Source organism: Pristis pectinata, chromosome 6, assembly GCF_009764475.1.
Source record: "Pristis pectinata isolate sPriPec2 chromosome 6, sPriPec2.1.pri, whole genome shotgun sequence".
Taxonomy (NCBI): domain Eukaryota; kingdom Metazoa; phylum Chordata; class Chondrichthyes; order Rhinopristiformes; family Pristidae; genus Pristis; species Pristis pectinata.
The window spans coordinates 88,792,325-88,817,031 of NC_067410.1; the positions used below are offsets into that span (position 1 = coordinate 88,792,325).

The 24,707-nt window shown below is 38.4% G+C and overlaps 1 protein-coding gene across 1 annotated transcript in view; it reads right to left on the reverse strand.

Moving 5' to 3' along the window:
• zgc:153039 (uncharacterized protein LOC767698 homolog) overlaps positions 1-24,707 on the reverse strand; it is an 83,857-nt gene that overhangs the window by 19,825 nt on the left and 39,325 nt on the right. The window contains 2 exon segments of the mRNA XM_052018532.1: positions 16,065-16,099; positions 16,101-16,191. Coding sequence (XP_051874492.1) covers positions 16,065-16,099; positions 16,101-16,191 — 126 coding nt within the window.

Sequence of the window (24,707 nt, forward strand, 5' to 3'; positions counted from 1 at the left end):
GAAATGCAGGCTGAGGGGGAATGGGTGATCAGTAGGCAGTCTAGGAGGACCTGGAAAGGACTGAAGTCTTGACAGAAAATCACCTTGGACAATAATAGCCCCTCAGAAGAGTATAGCCATAGCCAAGTCCATTATAGTATGTGTGATTCAATTAGGGTAAAAGTTTCAGAAGAGCTAGAGTGATAAGGGATTCAACTGTTGGGAGCTGGAGACAAATGAGTGTTTCTATAGCTACAGACCTGATTCCAGGCTGATATATTGTCTCCCTGCTGCTGGTATCAAGCATGTCACCAAGCAGCTGCAGAATATTCTGAGGGAGGTTGGGGATGTAGAGTCTGAGGTTGTGATTCATAATGATATCAAAAACAAGATGGAAAGATGATCTATAACAAGCAAATTACCAGGAACTATGCAGTGAGTAGGACAAGTACATATGAGTGCACAAGAGATGGTGCAGGATGCAGGTCTTACAATTCCATGGGTATCAAGATTAGTTCTTGGGTAAATCAGACTTGTCTCAATACAAGGCTGGAACCAATAGGAGGCTGAGAGGAGATTTGCTACAGTTTAAACTAGGAGGGATAGAAATCAGAGTTATTTCATCAGGGCGAGATGGAAAACTGCACGTGGAAGCAGGAAAGTAGAGGTTTAGTAAATATGTCTAGAAGTCAGCAGAATGAGTTTGGAAAGCACAGGAAACAAAGAGTGGGAGAAAAAAAGATATGGCAATGCTTAATTGTGTATACTTTAATGCAACGAATCTTAGTAGTAAAGACAATAAACTGAACAGGTGGCCATAACACCACACCATTTAAAGATAGGAACAATAGCAACTCAACATTGCAGGTTATAGAATTTATAGAGTTTTCAGACTTGGGGGAGGTGGGGGTGGTGGGAGAGAAGAAGGAATTTTGCAATATTGGTTAAAGAATCAAGTACAGCTGTGACAAAAAAATTACTTGCTTTAAATAACAATTTAGGCATTTTGGTTTGAAAATGAGGAATGAAAATAAATTGGGCACTGTTGACCCCCCAAACAGTCAAAGGAAAACAAATATGTAAGCAATCTTACACTTACTTACTATCACAAGAAAAAGGACACTTGGCCCATCAGGTCCATTTTCCCTCTCATTATTTCCTGATAACCCTGCTACTTTATTCTCTCACATGTTCCATCAACTCCCTTTCAATTCTTTCTTATCTACACTAAGTGATAATTTACAGCAACCAATTCATTTAACAGCGAAAAAAACCAACTGCTGGTGGGAGGAACTCAGCAGGTCGATCAACTCCTCTAGAAGTACTAGACAGCAGCACTAACTGATGTGTCCCCATGCTGCCCTTCTGAGATGTGCAAAAATAAAAGTCCCATAATAGCAAAGGATTTCAACTACCTTATCATTAATTCAGACCCTAGCAGATTAAAGGGAAAAGGAAGTGCAGAGTGTTAAAGTGAATTGAAGAGAACCTTTCACATCAAGGGAGAATGAGGGTTCACATCAAATATGTTCTCAATTAAAGAAAGGGGGGGGGAGAAAGAGTTGAGAGGGAGTGCGATGGGGAGACTCCCAAACGTGAACCACCAAGAAAGGCTCTGACAAATACTCAAAGCTCTAGACATGTTCAGGTGAAAGTAACTTGCAGGGCCGCAGGCTAAGAGCAGGGAATGGGGCAGAAGGGATTATTCTAAAGAGAGTTGGCATGAACATGATGGGTTGAAAAGCCACCTCCAAGGTTCCAAGTGTTCTACCATTCTCAAAAGTGCAAGGATAAAATTAAAATGGAAGTCAGAGGTGCATTAAAAATATTTACAGGCAAAATCAAGGGAAGAAAGTTTTTCCTCCCAATAAATATATGGAAGGAAAGTGGTACAAGGAAAGAATAGGTCTTATTCAAGTCCAAAACAGTATGGAAGTTGAACTCCTGGATAGTTCAAAATGAGCTGATCCTCACCATGAGTGGGATGATACAGATTTCATCACAGTGGAAGATCATAATGATAAATGTACAATAGGAGTGGACATATTTCAGAGGCTTTGAATCTTTGAAAGTACATAAATCTCAGATCCAGATGAAATATATCCCAGGCTCCTGCGAGAATCATGAGGGGAAATAGAGTTTCTATCATGTTCCAAACCACTTGGCTACTGGCACTGTACCAGAAGACTGGAATTCAGCTAATGTGTTATTATTTAAATAAGGAGAAAGGGGTAGACCGACTCATTACGTCAGTCAGCCCACTGTCAGTAATGGACAAATTGATGGAATTCAGAAGGAGCATAAGCAATGTTTAGAGCAAATTGTTAATTATTGATGGATTTGAGAAAAGGAGGTAGAGACGGACTAATTTTATCAAATTATTTTGATGTGGTAACGAAAAATGTTGCTGAGAGTAGAGCTAGAACTTTAGCAAAGCATATGGCATTGGTCATGGGTTTCAAGGAAAAGTGGCAAGTTAGACTAAAAACGGGCTCAATGAAAGACAATAAATGGTAATGGTCAACAGGAATTTTAATAAGTGGAGGACTGTACAGTAGGATTCAGGAGAGCTCAGTATTAAGTCCCTTGCTTTATGTCATATGTATTAATGACATGGCCCTTATTTTTAAGAAGATTGCTGGTGATAACAAAATTTTTGATTGGCAACTTGCCTCCTCATGTGCTATAAACCTTATGATTCAATGAGGAAGACCTCCTAAAAAAGGACCTTAAAATTTGGTGACTTTAAAATGTGGTTGTTCCTTGCTGAGTTTTATAATAACTCATTTAGAAAAAAAAACACTTGTAATTTAAAGTGCCCAGATTATAATGTACAAGGAATACAGAAAAGCAATAATACACTGAAGGGATCCATGATGTTTTTAACCATTGTATTTATCAGATACTGTCAAAAAGGCCAATACTTATCAAATTACTGCCAAATTAAGGCAATATCTTGTGTACTTTCAACACTGATATTAACTAATTGAGCAGTTTTGACATACTAATAATAAGGATAACAATTTAGTCTGAGGTTGTCACCTAAATACCTTATTGTGCAATGCGAGCATATAAAAAAAACTTGTGTAACAAAATCAAATCAGTTTTAATTCAAAGGCATTTTTGTTCAGTTTTTTATCCAATCAGTTCTTTATTTTCCCCCCAATGTACAGTGATGAACCAAGAGCAGCCTCAAAATGAAATCTTGCTTGATGTCATTATCTTACAATCTACTTGCCATAATCAAAGCATCCAACCGAGAAAATTGCAGTAAAAAGGAAAGCTGAAAAAGCCTCTCAGAGATGCCTTTCCACACAAAGCAGCATTATCATTTATGTTTTTTTAAGAACCTTTGCAGCAGCCAGCTTTAAAAAAAATGCTTAGTGCATTCAAACTGAATTAATAGTTATTTGCAGATGATTTGTTCTTCAAGGATATTATCCATACCTGGGCCAAAAACAATTATTTAGAAAGCCACTTAAAGTGGCTGGTTGCTCAGTTCTTATTTTTATGGACTATGAAAGGTGCTGGCCTGTGGCAATACAGGATCACCCTCCATTAAAGCATCACCTAACTGTGACACTTTTGGTGTCTATGTTGCATCTGTGCGACAAGTGGAAAATTAAATTTACAGTTAATTTATGTGCACATTAAACAGACATATTTTATACAGCGATTTACTTCAAAGAATTGTTTTGCACTTAGCAAAGAATATTTTACATTCTTCGATACATGTAAGTGGTTGGATTTCTACACTTAAGTGGTTAAGCAAAGAGCATTTGTTTTAAGGAAATAATAACTTTATTTTCGCCCTTCAAACCTTTTTTGTGTTGTAGATTTCTGTGAGGCTCTGCCAGTTAACACGGAATTATTCAATTATGTTTTAATCTGTCAAGTGAAAACAAGACTAATGTTTTGTCAATTAAAATTGTGCTTTCATGCTACTATTTAATAAGATTGCAGGACTATATTATTGCTATTTTCCAACAACAAATAGTTTCTTTCATTTTGTGCTCTAGAAAATTTTTAGTGTAGTTGAAATCAGTCTGCTTCTTTGCAAATGATTAACTTTTCTAACTCTTTCATGCTGCGTGCATGGAAGTGGATTTCAGCACTTGCTAAATTTCAACCTGTTGTTTGCCTCTGCTGCTTCAGGAGCCAAGTGAACAGATGTACTGATCTTAAATGACTATTCAATGCTTCTAACACTCCACTTGATAATAGAGCATACTTTAAGATGCAGCAATAGTTCAAACATGCTGTACAAGTTAAAAAAAAACTATGAAGTGAATGATGGGATACTGGCATGAAAGTGGACTTGAGGTGCAGGATTAGTCATTTTACTGAAGGGCTCCAGGGCTGTTTGGCCTACTCCTGCTACTATTTTTCTTCCCTCCTCCCAATATCTAGCCATTAAACATGCATTAAAATACTTCAAGACGACTTTAAGCTGAGAGTTGCCGAAATTGATTGCTTGGAATAATGACTTTAAAGTTATACATCGCATATTTAGTGTTGTAGGGACAGCACATTCTGCACATTTTTATCTTACCAGGAATTATCTGCTACAACTTTTACTCCTGAAGGTAACTTTGCAAATGGATCTATCTATTGAAAGGAGAAGCAATCATAATGTGGAAAGCCTTTCACTTTGGCTCCAGGATCAATGATACCATTAGCTGTGTTTGATTTACAGAAGCCCAGGCTAACTATTGCTGGATTGTCCACTTGATGCTCTCCATCCTCAATGGTGAAAAATATCATGTTCCCAAACCACAAAATCTGACTGAATCACAAATCCAGATAGATTTATAATTAAATTCATATATAGCAGCTAAAGGATACGGAAAAAATAATTATCAGTGATCTTATAAAGCATGTAGAGCATTGACAGAGGCCATTTGGACAAACTGGTCCACGTTGATTATCAAAAGGAGGTTACCCTTCGAGTCCATACTCTCTTACCCTCTCCCCACAGCACAGCAAATTCTTTCCTATCAGACACACATCCAGCTTTATTTTGAACATTACAATTGAATCTGCCTACTCTACTACCCTTCAAGTGCATTCCAGACCCTAACCACTTGATATGTAAAAATACACAAAAAAAGTGCTGGCATTGATGCTGCCTGACCTACGGAGATCTTCCAGCACTTTTTTTTGTGCATTGCTCCAGATTCCAGCATCTGCAGAATTTCTTGTGTCTCTGATATGTAAAAATTTGCTTTCCCCATGCCATTTTTGGCTCTAATGCAATCTTGATAGCCTGTTCCTTGGGACCAAGGATGCCAGCCTTCCATTCCAGTTTTGTGGGCTCTGAGGTGGCCAGTGTGAAACCTGCAGAATCTTCCACAGGTGGGGCAAGTGGTGATCGATGGTCAGAAGAGGAGTTTGTGCTCACTTCCCTGACGAAATAGGGTATTTGTCATGATGTGGCTGCGCTCCAAGCATTTTGTCAAGAGGAGGTCATGGTTGGATTTAGTCTTCCCTACTCTGCCCTTGCCATGGAGCTGTTTCCCTTCCCACCCCGGCAGTTGACTGTCCAGGTGTACCCACAGTCTTGTTCTTTAAAATGGCCATCTCCAGTCCACCATGTCTTAGTGCAGCAACATCAACGTCAGTGTTTGAGTTCCTGAGTTATTACAGTGGAGTGGTGTTCAACTCTGTCACTGTTGGGATTTTCCATGAGGGTTCTGACATTCCATGTCCTCATCTTCACACTGGGGAGTGGAAGCTGCCTGTGCATGACTTCTTTTAATGTGGGGTTGCCATTGCACACCAGCTCTCACACAGAGTAAGGGTTTGATCTAGTGGCAAGGGAGCCCAAGATGACATAGGCTCTAGTGCTTGGAATTAGTGCTCAAACATTAGTGGTCATGTGTTGGTGCCACCCAGCAAGTGCACACGCAAATGTAGATGCACACACCTGTTGACTCTGGCCATGTGCTTGAGCATGTCCTGAGTCCTGATACCTGCTGCACACCTGACCGTACCAGCCAGTGGCACTGCCCATGCACCCAATCACCTTCATTCTGTGGTCCCCAGTTCTTGATTCCTTTGCCAATGGAAACAGTTTCTCTCTATTCTGTCCACATGATTTTAAATATCTTTATCAGGTACCTTCACACCTTCTCTGTGCCAAGAACTGTGGCTTCCCCAGTCAATCCACATAATTACAATTCTCCATCCCCAAAAGCATCTTTACAAATATTTTCTAACCCTCCTGAAAGTGTGGCACACAGAAATGGACATAATAGTACAGTTGTACCCAACCAGTGTTTTATAAAGATTCATTCATGCTGCAGTTGTACAAAATGGTGGTTAGACTACACTATAGAGTACTGTGTACAGTTCTGGTTGCCACACTACAGGAAGGATGTGGCAGCAATAGAGAGAATGCAGAAGAGAATCACCAGGATGCTGCCTGGAATAAAGAGAGAATGGATAGGCTGGGCTTATTCTCACTGGAATATAGGAGCTCAGGTGTAACCTTACAGAGGTTTATAATCTTATGAGGGGTATAGATAGGATAGATATTCAGAATCTTTTTCTCAAGGTAAGGGAGTCTAGAATTAGAGAGCACAGATTTAAGGTGAGAGGGAGAAATTTAAAGGACTCCTGAGGGGTAACTTTTTCCACACAGAAGGTGGTGAATATTTGGAACAAGTTGCCAGAGCAGTGGAGGCTGATACTATTACAACATTTACAAGGAAGAAACTTGGATAGGAAAGGAATAGAGGGATATAGGCCGAATGCAGGCAACTGGGATTAGCAGAGATGGGCATCAGGGTCAGCACGCGTGACGTGGGTTGTAAGGGCCCGTTTCTATGCTGTATGTCACTATGATCCTCTGAACTTCCTTGCCCTTGTGCTTTATGACTATTTATAAAGCCCATGAATCTATTTTCTAACAAACTTGCTTCCACATCTCTGTTCTCGTAGAATTGTGTGCTCTCGTTTATACGGCCTATTCTCATTCTTCCAACCAATATATAACACTTCACATCTCTCAGCATTAAATTTCATCTCATACCTATTCATTCATTCCATCTGCTGCTGTATATCCATTTGAAATCAATTACTATCCTCACAATTCATTTCACCTCCAAATTTTGTTTCATGCAAATTTGGGAAGTGAACTCCATCCAAATCATTAGTATGTTTAAGAAAAGCACGGGTCCCAGTGAATCTCAACAATACATTTCCCTCGAACCCAAAGATAACCCATTTCCTGTTACAGCTTCCTATTACTTAGCAAATTTTTTTCCATGCTTCTCTAGCCTCTTTGGCCTTCATTCTTGATGACAAGTCTATTGTGAGGCATCTTATTAAATGCTTTTTTGGAAGCCCATATATACCAGATCAACTGCATTTCCCTCTGTGGTACTTCAAAAAAAAATCAAATTAGACATAATTTGCTTTTAAACAAGTCTATGTTGGGTTTTCTTAATCATTCCACACTTGTCCAAGTGATTTCTAATTCTGGACACAATTGTGACACCTGAAGGCCAAGATAAGAAAAATAGGTTCTTCCTATTATCAGAAGGGTCAAAAACAAGGGCATGGATTTTAAGTAGTTTAGTAATAAAGAAAAAGATTGGATGGAATATTTTGGTAACAGACGATGGTAGGGATCTGGAATACATTGCCTGCCAACTGAAACCTCCATCCCATTTAAAACACCTGGATTATATTTGAAAAAAACCATGACCTGCAGTGCTATGGACTAACAACTGGAAGGTAGAATTAGGCTGGAGAGTACAGTCGACCAACACAGAAATGACTGGCTAAGCAGCCTCCTCTTGTGTGACAAGTTGACTATGATTCTGAAACCAAACTGGGAAATTTTCCATTTCTGGTGAGCAAGCGTTGCAGCTACACTGGAAGACTTCACAAGAGGTGCAGTTTTCTACTATTACAAGTAATTGTTGCCACATCATTTTTTTTCCAAAGCATCGGGCCCTGTGTCCTTCTCTGTGTCCAGTGCAGTCAGTCATTACATGATAATGCTCAACACATCAAATCTGTAACTGACTGGCACCTGTGATTGTGCAGAGTTCAGACAAAGACCACAAATCATTTTGCTGAAGATTGTGGAAATAGTTTTAACTTTGCTTTCTGCACTTGTGTTGGGCTTTACTCCCACAGAGTGGAGATTTCCACATCTTTCCTTTCCTGTCAGTACCTTATTGCTCAGGATTATTTGCAACAGGCCGCAGGACTACTGAAGTTTGGTCTGATTTGCAGCTTGCAACATTAATTATACATACAGTATATAATTCTTCGGCATGCATGTAGTTTCATCAGCTTACCACCTGTTTCATGTAGAGCAAAACTAGCATGCTGCTTCACTTATGATTGAACAAAGTCAGATCACCTGGCTTGATCATGATAAGAAATTGATAGATTGAAGGATGTGCCAGGCCACAAGATTAGATTTTGGTGAAATGCATTTGTGCAAATGGCATTGTACATTAAAGATGCCCAACTTGCAGCTACCACATCTGTTTGGAATCTGTCCTATTTACCACAGCGGTATTACCAAATAACGTTATGTGAAGACAGAACTTGGTTTCCATTTGGATTGTACGGTGATTACTCCTGCCACAATGTTTATGAATGCACACATTAGTGACAAATAGATTGACAAGCACGAGGACAAGTAGGTTATTATTTCAACCTACTCGTGATGCTCAACAGAAAGGTATCCTTATTCATCACTAAAGGAGTGGGGTAGGTGGTAATAAACAAAAGTTTTTGCCATGTCGACCAGAAGCTTTGAGACTTCACGAAGTCCACAGTCAATACGGGGGATTCCCAGGATTATTCCCATCTGACAATAAATAACTGTGTCCCTAATTTCAGTGACTATCCTGCCATTGGGACAATCACATCTGGAGGTCTTGAGTAGTCTGGTTCATTGATGAGTTGTGAGTCTGTGATTACAGCTGTCAGGTTGATGCATGACTCAGCTGGGTGATAACATTATCTGCCTTAGCGCCAGCAAACAGTTGTGACCGAGGCATTTCTTGCAGGTTGTGCCTTTGCCATCCTTATTTGAATAATCTGTCCAGTTTTTATTTTCTTTGCAGCAGCTTACTAGACTACATCAAAAGGCATTTAGTGAACCAGATGTTTTTAAAAAAAGGTGCAACTGCTTCATTGATATAGTAATACTTCATTGAACAAAACTCAAATCTAAAGCTGCTTTAATAGGATTTGAATTTGCATTCATCAAATTATTTATCCAGAACTTTGAATTCAAAAGTCCAATAATTCATCATACCCATTTTTCAAAGATCAAAATAGAGTCACAGATTCGTACAGCATAGAAACAGGCCCTTCGGCATCCCCGTCCATGCCGACCTTTTTACCCACCGACACAATCCCATTTGCCTGCATTAAGACTGTATCCTTCTGTGCCTTGCCTATTTAAGTGTCTGTCTAAATACCTCAAAATTACAATATTAATGCCTCCATATTAAACTACAAGTAGAATATACGATTTTAAAATGATCTCCCATTTTCAAATCCAGTTTCACCTGAAGATTGCACTTGGCATTCTTGGCTCCTTGAACTCAGGCCCACGGGCTATCAAATTCAAAATCCAAGGAGATACTAGCCCAAGAGACTAGCCAACTCCAAAACTATGCTCATATGTGGAAGTGCACAAATATGTTCAGGAGAAAATCTGAGTAACAATAATACTTGCATATGGAAAATAAACACTAAAATTGAAAGAAAATCTAATTTCAAAAACTGACCAGAAGTACAATAATTTGAAGCAATGCAACAACATACTCATTAAACTAGTGGAAGAGAGTTGGCTAGAAAGGTAACAGAACAAACCTCTGACTTTATATTCAAGTCACGGCTGGAAAACAAAAATGGATCAAAGCAAAAATATGGATTTTTCAAGAAATAACTATGTGTAGCTGGAATGGGATGCTATTTCATTTAGCCAGGTTTCAAAGTTGTGAACATTTGCAAGTCAAAAGCAGAAGCAGGAGTGTTGGAAATAAGCAGCAGGAAGCAGCAGAAGAAAGAGATAAAACAGATATAATATAAATCCTCAATAATTCAAGGTTGCCTCAGGGTCAGCAGGGTCAATATCTGATCAAAGCACATTTAAAACAGGAACAAAATTTATAAATGACAAAGAGGAAAGCAGCAAAGCTTGAAAATGTATGACGGTAACAAGATACAAATGGATTAAGCAAAGGATGACTTCTTCTCAGAACCATCAACTGACATCAATCCTTGTTCCACTGGAGTCCCTTCATTACCTCAAGCTTAAACAAGATTTTTGGAATATCTCCTGTGCCAATACTGCATTGACTGCCGCACTGTTGCAAACTACCAGATCCCCATTTGTTTTCCACCTAAATGTTCCCTTTCTCCACTTTGGAGTTAAACCCCCATCTCCCATTCTATCCACCAGAATCATTCATAAAATGTTATTTCCTTGCAGCTAACCAACTCCAGTCCAGACAATCTAACTTCACAAATTAGCACAAAATATTTTAGCATCATTATCAACCTGTTTCCAAACCACCATTAACACTCCCTACAGAAACCAATCTTAAACTTCTCACTCTCCAAATTTTGTTCTACCTCAAACCTATATTTTCCTCTTAATTCCCTGGAAGGTGTGCAGTGCCTTCTCAGTATCCTCTTGTTCTCTTTACAATAGTTCCAATCTGCCCCATCAGCAACATAAATATTCTGTGAACCAAAGTCACCAATGACTTAGGAAACATTATTATGCTTAAGCTACTCAAACAATAGCCAAGAATTCCAGGCTAACCAACTGGAGATTATGTTCAAATCCCAGCATAGTTACGAAGTATTTTAAATACAGGAAGCCCCCGACTTACGAACGCCCGACTTACGAACCGACCTTCGTGGTCAGTTCGTAAGCGGGCCCAGCCCCCGATCCTACCACGGTGGTGGTACACCTTCTTTGGCCCAACCCCAGGCCAAGTGCGCATTTGCGGCTGGGGCCATATGCAGCTGCGATCCCCGGCCCAAGTGCGCAATGCGCGGGCATCTGTTCCGAGTTACATACAAAATCGGGTTATGAACAGTCTCAAAAACGGAACTTGTTCGTAACCTGGGGACTTCCTGTAATTTGGAATTTAAATGAAGAGAAGTCAAATCACTGGAGAAGCATTAAAAACGTTTCTGGTTCACTAACATTCTTCAGGAAAAGGAAATCTACCAAGAGAAACGTGATCACAGAGTCAGAGTTGTACAGCTTAGAAACAGGCCTTTCGGCCCACCATATCTATGCTGACCATCTATACTATATCAACCGTCTATACTAATCCCACTTGCCTGCATTAATTCCATATCCCTCTATGCCTGATTCTTTCAAGTACCTGTCCAGGTGCCTCTTAAATGTTGTTACTGTTCTTGCTTCCACCATCACCTCTGGCAAGCTCATTCCAGGACACCAACTACTCCTCATGTGAAAAATGTTACCACTCAGATCCCCTTTAAACCTGCTCCCTCTGACATTAAACCTACGTCCTCTAGTTTCAGACACCACCCTATCATGAAAACAGATTCTGGCTATGCCTCTCATAATTTTATTATCATGTTACCTCAGCTTCCTGTGCTCCAGGGAAAACAGACACAGCCTATCCAATCTCTCCTTATAACTCAAGCCCGCTAATCCAGGCAACATCCTTGAGAATTTTTTCTGCACCTTCTAGTTTAATCACATCTTTCCTATAGTGTGGCAACCAGAACCTTGGGCGACAATGGAGTAAATAAGGTTCTAAGCAATGATTTCAAGGGCACCTGCTAGAATCCATTCCTCCTCAAGCCCTCCCATACAGACCCCAGAAGGAATCCAAATTCCCAAGGACTCTGCACGCTGCTGGATATCGTCCACTTCTACCACAGACTGCCAGTAGTGCTCAGTCATACTGAATTTATGACCTCGTCCTTGAGGATATTCCCTCTTTTTGAAGGCAAACCCAAACACCTTGGAGGCTCAGGCAAATAGTAAATCTCTTGCTCATCCTCATATATGGCACCAGAAGCTCACACTGTGATGTTTCTCCCACATTCCAAAGATGTACGGGTTAGGAAGTTGTGGGGATGCTACGTTGGCGCCAGAAGCGTGGCGACACTTGCGGGCTGCCCCAGAGCACTCTACGCAAAGATGCATTTCACTGTGTGTTTCGATGTACATGTGACTAATAAAGGTATCTTATCTTAGCTTAAACCTCATTGAGTCATCAGAATGTATTTATAATGCTGTAAAGGGCTTATGGTAGTATGTGGACCTGTCTATATTCTATTCTATCATCTGCTCAAGGGTCTGCCCACTTTACAGATTAACAGGGGTTCCCAACCATCATTCATACCACATCCCACGAGATTCCAGTGGGTGTTGGCAGATTTCCCCTTTGCAATTTGTCTCTTGCTCTACATGGTCTCCCTGCTCATTTAGAGATTGCCTTCACATTATCCTTTGATGTCTTTGCACTTCCTGACCTTGTGCTCCATCTATCACATTCCCTCTGCCATTCCTGGCTCCTTTGGGCAACCTCTGTTACAACACTGTAAATAACAAAGACATTAGAATTAGAATGCCTCTTCTAATTCCCTTATTAATGGATTAATTGCTGCAATTTTTCCTGCAATCCTCCCTTCTCACCTTTTCATTTGTTCACTGTCAACCATGGTCTGTTGATCTAATCCAACCCTCGTCTCCTGTTTCTCCTACCTCAGGGGCCCCAGCCACTGGGCAGCACTCATCACCTTGCAAATATCTGTGTTTATCCCTCTTCTCCATTTAATTTCCCAGAAAAATATTCTGTAATCTACTCAGAAATCAGTTTACTTGATTTAGGAGTGCTTGAAACATGAAGTCCCATTGAATTTGTCAAAAACTGCAAAAATTGTTGTTCCAATCCTTCTGATCCTTTAGAACTTCAACACTGTGACTTACAAGACAGATGACTAGGATTCTGTAATCAACTAACTTCTTTGAGATTGTGTGTTCTATAAACACCATCAATAATCTCACCAGTATTACAAATCACAACTATTCTACTAAGGATTTCTTACTTAGCTGGTAGATGCTGTATGCAATCAAACCTCAGTTGGTCCTGGGCCACATAATTCTGAGTATCAATGCTCATGCCTCTCACCTGATCCTCAGTTTGCTGGTCTGGGCACTTGATCAACCACTTTTTGCCATGTTCTCCTTATTGACCAGCTACCTGTGTCATACTTATTTTGCTATCTTGTCACGTAGGACTAGGCTGCTAGACTGCTGTGAATAGTTTGTCTTTGATCCATGGCCAAGTTTAGCAGTCCACCATTCCCTTGTGCATTATAAATTCCCTTCAAGTAGATTCCACAATGTTTTTCAACTGTATTTTTTACCTTGGAAGTTTTTTTTAAACCTCCAGACCCTAGAAGTGTTAAATAGAATAATTCCACACTGGTAAGGGCTCCACAACCAATGAACCAAAACATCACCTCGCAAACATGGACAAGGAAACCACCTAATTACAATCTATTGTCCTTTTAGCTGATAAATTACTGTTGATTCATGTTGAAGACCATAAGGTAGCAGGGACACAATGTACTCCGGGTGGAGGACTTCAACATCCATCATCAAGAGCAACTTGTTAGCACCATCAGTAAGTGGTCTGACCAAGACCTGAAGGACATTGCTGCTAAACTGTATCTGGTGAATGACCTAATACAGAGATAAAGCTATTAACCTCATCCCCACCAATCTATCTGCTGCAGATATATCTGTCCTAACTGTATTGTTAAAACAACTACCATGCACCCCTTATAGAGGCCAAAATCCTGTGTTCACACTGAAGAGATCCACCATTATATTGCGAGGCACCACCATTGTGCTAAATGAGATAAATTCAAAGCAGATCCAGCTGCTCAAAACTGAACATCTACGAAGCAATGTGGGTGACTAGCTGCACCACTCCATTACAATCTGGAACTTCATGGCCCACCAGACAGCTCACACTGTCCTCATTACCAATGCAAGGGAGCAATTCTGGTTGAATGAAATGCGCACAATGCAGTACAAGACTTCAGTCTGCACAGTTTTGTCACTTTGGCACCTCTTGCTGCATTCACTTGTGAAAGTCGGTATATAATTAAACATCCAATTGAAAGCAGCGGCCTCAGAAACATGCCCAACCTCAATGATGCCATCGCCAATGGCAGACTGGCAATAGCTGAAGCAATTGCAGCCACATTTAGCTCGTAGTACTAAAGAGATGATCCATTTCTGCTTCGATGTTTCCAGCTTCTCAGCAGTCAGCCTTTAGTCGATTTGATTCATTCCACACAATATCAAGAAATGGTTATTAGCCCTGGAAACAGCAACGACCATGCGACCAATCAACATCCTGGTTGTAATGCTGAAAAACTGTGCTCCTGAACTAGCAATGCCACAAGGCTAACCATTCTGATAGAGTTACAACACTAGTATCTTGCCCTATGCTTTGGAAAAATTGCCCAGTTACATCAAGCACACAAAAAGAAGACAAATCCAACTGTGCTATTCACTGCCCAGTCTGCTTTCATGTGTGTTCAAAAGGATCATTAACAGTTTTATCAAATGGGGTTTACTCACCAAAAACCTTCACTCAAGTCTGGGTTTCACCTTAACCACTTGGCAATAAAGCTCACTGCAGCCTCAGTCCAAACCCAAACAAAAGAGGTGAATTCCAGAAATGAGCAGGGGTGAAAACTACTACCCTTGACACCAAGGCAGCATTTGACTAACAGCAGCATCAAGAAGTGCCAGTGAAACTGAAGTCAATGCAAATTCAAACAAATAATTCCCCATTGGCTAGTTGTACTTCACACAAAGAGAAATGGTTGATAACGATGGCAAGTCACAGGAGGTGGATACAAATGAAACAGTTTTTCAAGGCAGGGTCCTAGATCCAACTGCTTCATCTGTGATCTTCCTTCCATCCTAACTGGTAATTGGGATGTTTACTAAGGATTGCCCAACATTCAATTCTATTTGCAACTCCTCAGAAAACGAAGCTGTCCTTGCCTGCATGCCACTAAGACACAAAAAACAGAAAAACACTGGAAAAGACTCAGTAGGTTAGGACATTCTGATGAAGGGTAGCATACCCAAAATGTTGGCCGGTTTTCCTTCAAAAGACATTGCCTGACCTGCTGAGTTTTTCCCTAGCATTTTTCTGTTTTGGTATCAGATTTCCAGCATCTGCAGTTTTTGGTTTGATCTTCCACATCAATACACAATTGGCATGGGCTGGTACGTGGCAAGTTGAAACAAGTGCCATACAAGGGTCAGGCAATTAACTTTTCCAACAAGAATCTCTAACTAGCTACCCTTTTTTCAATGGCATTATTATTGCACACCATGGAAGTTAACACTGACCAGAAACTTAACTAAACCAGCAACATAAATACTGTGATACTTGCATCTCACGAAGAACAACTAAAAAAAAATTATGACTTCCTGTACTGTGCAATTTGAACAGTGGCTCTTCCTCGCTTAACCTCAGTGCCACGTTTCACCTAGAGAAGTAAGGTGTTTTTGTTACAGGCATGGTGACAGTCATTGGAAAGATCAGATTATAAAGTTTAGTGGTCAGAGTTTAATGGAAAAAGAGGTAAAAGGAACTGGCTGCAAGTCTCATGAATGAGACAAGAGTATTGAAAGGGGTGGGGGAGAATCTAGGCAGAGCTTGGAATTTAGGAGTGAAGAAATAGGGGAAAGATTTACTTTGAAGAGCAAAGGAAATAGGTGAAAGCACTACTGATAACTGATTTACAGTAAGACTATTCTGATGAAAAGTTACTGGTCTAAATTTCTCCATGGAGATCTGGTAGCCAGCTGATTATTTGCAGCATATTTTGAATTTCACTTTTCTTTCCTTCACTTTTGTACAATTTTACTAAAGCATTTAAAATCTGATTCTCCTATTTCCCACACATTATTTTTAAGTTGAGAACTATAAAAATGTCAATACATGCTGTAATAATGTCACACACTTTTATTCATTAATGACCAATATCTTGAATTTCTAAAATCTCTTTCCTACCTGAAATTTGGTGCTGAGGCCCATTCCAATGCCAGGACAGGCGAGATCCACAGCAGCATAGACCAACAGAAAAAAGATGGTCACTATCCCAGCAATAGTATTCAGTTTGCCAGTAAACCAACACGAGCTATAAAAGCAAAATATATACTTTAATAACATGATGAGCATTCACAAACTTTTCCACTGAAATCATGGATCCAAATAAATGTCAGATAACAATATTTGCCAAAGTTTTCCTCTCTAAAACAGCAGAGACAATTTGCCTCTAGCATATTCAAGGAAGATATTTTAAAAAGGTCAAGAATTCTTCTTTCAGTTGTTGTAATCTTAATAACACACCATCTGCCAAGGGCATCTGATATTAATGCGAGTGAAAGAGTACTGCTGTTAGTCATTGTATATTATACAAATACATCATTTGTCACAAATGAGATTCTCTATTACTGTGACGTTCAAGCTACATTATCAACAAAAAAAAAGTTGCATTTTAAAATGCATATTAAAACCATTGACCATCTGCGCAGACACATGACCTTCAAATACCAATATTCCTCACCAATTCACTTCCAGTCTATTTTGCCACAAAACACTAACTCGACAAAACACTTTTTACATTACTCTTTCTGAGCAACCAGGCATTTCCTTTTACAAGTAATGAATGTGCTTTGCATCAGACAATTCCAAATTCTTCCCACTTTTCTTTATCTTACCCTTTAATTCCATTTGTGAACATCTTAAATGTACGCACTTGTGTTGATAAATATTCAACTGTTTGCAATAATTAGCGAGTTAATTACAGCTCATCAGATTATCCCTCATCCTTTTCAGCTCCAGTTAGAAAAGTCCCAATATAGAAAGTTATAGCCAGCTCATTTCTGATAATATCCTGTTGTATCTATATTGCTCATTTTCATTAGGTTTTACTATTTCCAGATTGGAATGATTGACATTGCACATAATAAGAAGTCAGGGGTCAGCAAGAAGAGGTGTGATTAGAACAAATACAGGAAGTTAAACTCTACTTTGTTTGCTTTAAATGGGTTAAACAAAACAAAAAAAATTTGGTTGCTAACATTATGACATTAAAGTAAACCTGTAAGCATCTGTCACTCCACCAGTTATCCAGAGGATGAAGCCAATTTGCAATCCTGCCAATGGAGTTAGCTAATGATAAGCAGGCTGGGGGCATTATAGATAGGATGACCCCTAACCAAATGCTCAGTATGCCGAGGGGAGTAAAGTTGAAAGGGAGAGAGAGAGAAAAAAATCAGTGTCCTTTTTCTTAAACGAAATTACTAAAATAGTTTTCACTATAGTAAACTAATTCTTGCTCCATTTCTTCTCAAATCTTAGTCTCATTATTTGGAATACACTGATTCCAAAAGTTGCCCTTTCTGCCTTTATTTCTGATTTTCAACATTTGCAGTTTTCTGCTTTTCAATTTTGGTCGCAATGTAGCTTTGTGCATGAAAGCCAGGTATACAAACGTGCCCTTCAAACTTACTGTACTTCTCCCTTGAACCAAATTGCTTATGTGAATGATACAATTGATTTGTGGCTGTTAAGAATATGAATATTTTGTATTAAAAAATGAAGGCTATTTATTGAAATCTCGGTGCTGAAACAATTTGATGTGGTAATTAATGTAGATTAAAGAATGTTGTGAAATAGCACCAATTCAAACTGACTATTGAATTGCATAGAACAGGAAATATCAAATATCTGCACTAAGTTAGTGAAAAAAATCTAAATGAACAAGTATCCTGTGTAAACAGAGCAAATATGACACAAATCCCTCTTTAAAAAAAGATGTAGTTTTGTTGTTTTGAAAGGGAACTGTAAGCAGCCCAACAGTGGAAACCTCTTATAGGTCTATTAAATACACATAGCTATCAAAAAAGTGTTAAATGATCATTATCTGGTCTGTACTTTAAGTGTTCTAGTGAGGGATGTTTGTGCACATAATAGATTTCTGTTTGCTTTCATTTTGATTGCAGATTTATTTCAAAATATTATCTGTTGTCTTGTCTCCATAAACTTTTAACTTAAACCGATAACCTAGTATAAAAATAAATCCAGAGTTAAAAATTTAAGTGGTAGGTGGAGATCATATTCTTTTTCCTCATCTTCTAATCATTTCATTCAATATTTTTCTAACATCAATGATAATGACCTCCTAGAGGTTGTTTCAGCACAGGATTTTATCAAGGAAATTAAAATGGGGTGTTTACCCACAGTGTGACTGCATAATCTTCAATCTCACTACATTATGTCTGAATTCCCTGGTGAGCTTTAGTGTGGACAACTCAACTGATTTTTTTCTTTTGGTAATCTTCGTAATGACAATCTGTTAAATTAGTGCTTCCAAGCTCTCCCCTTATCTGGATTAGAAATGGACCAGAGGAATTTGTATCTTATAAATGTAAATTGATGTTTAGTTATTTCGGCATGGATTTAAATGAGATCAAATTAAATTAAATAACTGATTTTTCTCCAGCATTCTCTTGTTTCTCTTGCTTTTAAGAAATAAATGAAATTGGGCAATATTTTATACTGAAATCTTAACCATGTTTTATGCAGAAAAAATATAAACTTACAGGCAATTCCCACATTAGGGAGGGTTGCGTTCCTATAATATGGGCCATTTCACTATTTTCTGTAATGCAAAGCTGTATCAACTGCACATGCATCACGAAACACAAGTTCAAAAATATATGGGTTGATTTATTTACTCTCCTCCCCCCACACACACAAATTCAGAGAGAGCAAATTTTATTCCATGTTGCAAATTTTTGGTTTGTGAATTCTGTAAGGGGTGGGTTTCCATAGCCTGAATGATTGTAATGCAGGGGTCACCTGTGCCAGTTTCTTTAAATGACTAGCCCAGAATCATTTGTTACATGATCTCATATTGAAAGGTTTGGCACAATATATTTTGGTGAAGAGAAAGACAATCTTGGATTTTATCAAGAGAGAAAACTGGATAACAAAGGAGAGGAACTGAAATATGGAAGGTGTGGACAACCCTTCAGATGCTGTCAGAAAACCAAATAAACAATTGTGCTAATGGTGCACCTTGAATGAAATTTCAGAAGAACAAAATGATACTGCCAAATCAATGGCTGCTTTAACAGGATTTAAACTGAAGTCAGGGCAGTGGGGCTGGATGTGAAGAACTGTGCAATGTCAGTTAGAATGGTTGTCACACAAAGACATTGGCCATCAGAAATTTAATGAAAAGGGAGTCATGCAATTATGAGCAGGTTTCATAAATAAACTCTGTGAAGGCATGAGTTAGTTAAAAATCTAAAAATATATATGGCTACTTCTTTTGAGGTACATTAGACTTTACACACAGGAGAAGGTGGTGATGCGAAAAGTCCTACTTCTAACTCCTTGCAGCGAAACTCTGGAAAATCAGTTTTCCCAAATTCCACTGAACTTGGCGTTAGTAGGAATTCTTTCAGCCATCTACTCCTAATATTCCAGAAAACCTTCCATCTTTAAAACTCGGCACTTCCCCTTCTTTAAAAACTCTCCTTAAAATTCACCTCTTTCACCCATGCTTTAGTCACTCTCCTTGGCATCTTCCGTGGCTAGCATCTATTTTTCATCATTTACTACCACAAGAACATGTATGCTTACCATACCCTTAACATACAAAAACATTCCAAACACCTCTCCCCATCTCTTTATACTGGCTACTCCCTCTACCAGAGGGGCTTGATGTAGGGCCTTAACAACTATCCCTTCATTTCCACAGATGCTGCTTGACCTGCTGAGTTTCCCCAGCAGCTTATCTTTTGCTCCAGATTCCAGCATCTGCAGTCTCTTGCATCTCCTCTCACAGGAGTGTTATTAAATACTTGACATTTTATATATCAAAAACATACAAATTCAAGCTGGTTTCCCTCTCCCCCAACCTGACAATTTACTTCAACAATGCTACTTTATAATGTGTGCTCCCTCTTCTAGACCCGAAACCAGTTTAGCATTATAAAATGAAGAACTTTTTTTTAAAAAAATGCAAGAACAGTATTACCAATTTACTTCCACCACTGATTTGAATGTTCCGTGTTCTCCATCTGATTGGTTTGTTTTAATTGATTAAAGGACACAGCATTCTGACATTACATGGCTGGTGTAACTGGACAGGGTGCTATTAGAATTCACAGCAGAAATAACTTCATTATGGAACAAGTCCTGCTACCACCTTGTGATCCATTCTGGGGACTTCAATTAATCAACTGGACCAGAGGTATTAATATTTATAGCATTTGCATCAGTTTTTCCAATAAAGTTCTGCCATCTGCTAGATGACAGTTTTCAGCAAGCATTAGTGTCACCATTGGTAGACAACTCTGAGAACGCAATTAGCAACATAATCATCCAAAAACTTCAAATTCAAGATGTAACTATTCGCCCTGATTGAACTATTCCAACTCTTCAACTGCCATCACTAGAAATGGTGGCATGGCATGTTAAGTTTATTAATGAAAGAAAGTCATCAACCAGATCTTACAAGCCACTTCAAAAGTATGGATCCTATTTCACACCTTTTGAGTTATAATTCAGGAGTAGTGATGATTTTTCAGTGAAGATGATGGAATTTCTTCCAGTTTTACATAAGGATTTTCAAATATGTTTAAAAATTGCATTTATTTTCATCAGTCCATAGTTGGAAAGTATAGTTGCAACCAGATTTCAAACCAGTTCTGGATTTTGACTCATTAAGTGAAGATTTTCCCAATTTTCAAAACAGGTAACAGCATGGGTTTGAAAAGACAAGTGAATAAATTTCTTATAAAGCAAATCAAAATTCAGATATTAAGTGAACTCTGTTTTTGAAGCAATGTTGACATTTGAACAACCAAGTTGGACCATGGTCTCTAGAGTCCGTCTTTTCAATGATTTAATATACTTGGATGGTATGACTTGAAGTCTTCATTTCAGTTTTCCGCCCCCTCCAGCTTCCCTCCAGATGTCTCCAACTCCCCAGTGAAATAGCTGTCTGATTCTTTCGTCCACAAGTTACCAGTATAGATCTACATTTAAAGTGCAATATTTTACCCTCTTTTTGAAAATGTGATAGTCCAGTGAAAGCACAGTAAGCTTTTATGATCAATATTGCATTTCTTGCAAATTGATGAAAGACAAAGTGGAGAAATTAGGATCTAACATTGTTAATGCTCATCCTCACAAGTACAATGGTACTTTGAAATATAAACAGGAAACCCAAAGATTGGGAACAAATATAGGATGAGGTAAAGGGCAATAAGTGCTTGTTTTGCCAGCAATACTCAGCTTCCCCCCCCCCCCCCACCCTGCCTTACACAAAAACAATGATTGGATCAACACATAGGAGTAGGTAAACTTGGAATGCTGAATGGAATCAAGAAATATTGATAAATCACTGAGTGGGATGTGCTCTACCCCAATGAATGCAACAATCTCAACAGTGAAATTACATTTCCAATGAGAGAAAAATTAAAACAAAAAACTCCAACTTGAAAAAATTGCTAATGTTAAGAGAAAAACAATTTGAACAAGATTACCACAAATGTAGAGCACTGATGATCCTTTGAAGCTTCTAAAACAAAAAGAAAATTCTGATTCTAAATGACAAATCCCAGAGGACTTCAGTCTACAGAATGTTTAAAGAAAAATAATTATATACTGAGCTTCAATACCGGCCAGTGGAGCATACCATATTTATTCAGTCAGTCAAAGAAATCTTACAAGAAAATACTGTGACCTGAACTACTGAAGTTAGTATTGAAAAAGGCAAAAAATAGAACTTCTTGGTCAAGCAGCAGTTAAATCAGGAGGACTATACGGAGATGTCAAAATAGAGACAAATTAATATTACTAGACACATTAATCATTAGTACAACATAATGAAAATTACACAAGACCCTACGGTAACATTTGGAACGGTTTATCCTTTACTTGACTGGACCATATAATTTTTTCTGCACGTCAGCTTCCACATTTATCATTCAATTGCATTTCCTAGCAGACAAAGGGGCAAATGAGTGGACATGAGGCTTTCAAATCTCTGGTGGCTTAGAAACAACTTATTATGTTCTGAAAATGATTGTCAATTCACTGCTGCAAAGAGCAATTTCTTATAGTGCTTTTTGTTCCATCATTTAAGCAAGAGGAAATTTCAGTTCATTTTAATCTTCAAAGTGCACAATATATGCTTAAATGCAAAGCAAACCAAGACTCTTGATTTTAAAACCTTTGACACATTTATATTGCTGCAATACATTTACATCTCCAGACTTTGAAAAATTATAAACATCATGTTCCATAAATATAACATCTAAACTCAAGAAAACTATATTTTTGTTAATCCAAATGTATGGGAAGTGAATAATTAAATTCTGACATGGTATCCTCTGGCTCATGAAAGTAGCAAAAGACCAATATTTTGAAAGCAAGATCAACTAGGGGCCCTATTTTCAATGAGTCAATTAAAAAGCATTTGAGATAGGCTACCCATGGAAACCATATACAGTTTGTAAATATAGCTCTGAACGTGTATTTTGGTTTAAACAAAGGGCATGATTACCAATGCAGTTGATTTCTCATCTTCTTAAGAACTGTGATAATTATAGTAATTCCTACCAAAATAAAACCCAGCAAGATATTTGTCCATGGATCATCCTAAGATATGTTCATCTTTAATTTAACCGGATGTCATGAATTATGAATAGAAACACAAAATAGTGTGCACTATTCCTTTAGTGATTATGGTTACCTTAACAGGAAAATAAACAGTGATTATGTTCTTACATGGAATCAAAGATTTTAACAAGGGACCATTTGATCAATTTTATGACCTCCACATTACAGAAAAACTACTCCTGCATCACATTCCTCTTCTGTCTTTTAACGCTTTTCATATAAGGACTTGAGTAATTTTCTACTGGCATGCTGTGATTTTCAGACTCAGATGAACTCCATTCATGTGAAGAACTCCATTTCTAACATTTACATGAAGCCTTTCTTTTTCCCCTCTGAATAAATGAACCTGGATCATTTTGAAAATAAGGTGTCTTCCTTTGCTGCACAAAATAGTATCTCATCAGCACATTAAATATAGAAATAATATATGCATGCCCTTGTTTTATGCAGACCATCAGGACAAGAGCAGAACAACCTTGAGACTAAGAAATTAGACCTGTTAGGGTTAAATTATGAGAAACTGTTTAATGGATGACCAAGGTGATAACCATATTTCAGCCAAAATTAAAATAACCTCAACTCCTACGCAAGTGGCATCAGTAATATTGAAAAATGTTTGAACTGTTGACTTTCAAAGCCCAAAATTCTTTCACATATGAAAAAGAAATCAAGTTCTGGTTATGTAACAAGATGAGCATTCTTAGAAAAGTTGCATTACAAAATTGGAAAGTAGGGGAGCTTAGGTTCAAGCCATCTTGCTGGTATTTCTATATATTTTGCACCTGGATTGAAGCAGAAGGTGTGAAGAGAGAGCTCAGTTGGAGAGGGAGTGGTTGCAAAGGCTGGGTAGAGGTGGAGTGAATAATTCTTTCCTTCAAGACATGGCGCAACTTACTGACATCTCAATTATGCAACTTCAAAACAGGTTAAATTGCCATCACCAACAGAAATGAGGCTCACTTTAAAACTGACCATCTACCCAGACAAGTGCTGAATGAAATTGAACATGAATACTGGAAAACCTTGTTTAATTCTGTCTGATTTCCATCTTCCTCATTTGGAAAATTGGCATAAAATTTCTCAACAATTGAATAAATCCTCAATTTTTTTTTCTGGAGAAGGCAGTGCAAAGAAAAATGCTTCTCCAATTACTCCAAACTCAAGCATACTTTCCCTGCAGGTGGCTGCAGAGCAAAAGGACATATTAATGTATAATTTGCTTTGCAAGGTTAATTTTATCACTACTTTGCTGCAGCTTTTCTGACTATAATATTAGGCGTGGTCCCTATGGTTACTTATAGGATAAATATTCCTTCACATCCAGAATATGGTCAAAGAGAATTACTTTCTTTCTTCAATATTAATGTACTGGCAATACAAGTTATTGTTGAGTAATTTGAGTGCTTAATTAGTGATTTAATTAGTAGTTTCATTGAGTGATTTAAGCACATGGATGAGACTTTTAATTTGTAGATTGGGGAGGGGGGATCTGCAGTTCGAGAGAAAGGTAGTAGGGGTGCAGATTACTTGTTAATTAGACACTTAAGATTTTTTTTTGATGAGCTAGAATTTATTCAGGGTGGGAACCAAATCACCAGCTAAGACAAGCTTTGGGGTGACAAAACTATAGAGTCATAGAGTTATACAGTACGTAAACGGGCCTTTCCCCCATATTTGGCCCATATTCTTCTAAACCTTTCCTATCCACACACCTGCGTAAAATGTCCTTTAAATGATATAATTATACCCCGTCTGTACCACTTCCTCTGGCAACTCATTCCATATACCCACCCCTCTCTATAGAACGAGATCCTTTTATATCTTTCTCCTCTCACTTTAAACCTATGCCCGCTAGCTTTAGACTCCCCTATACTGGGAAAAAGACTGACATCCACCCTATCTATGCCCCTCATGATTTTGTATATCTCTATAAGGTCACCCTTCAGCTTC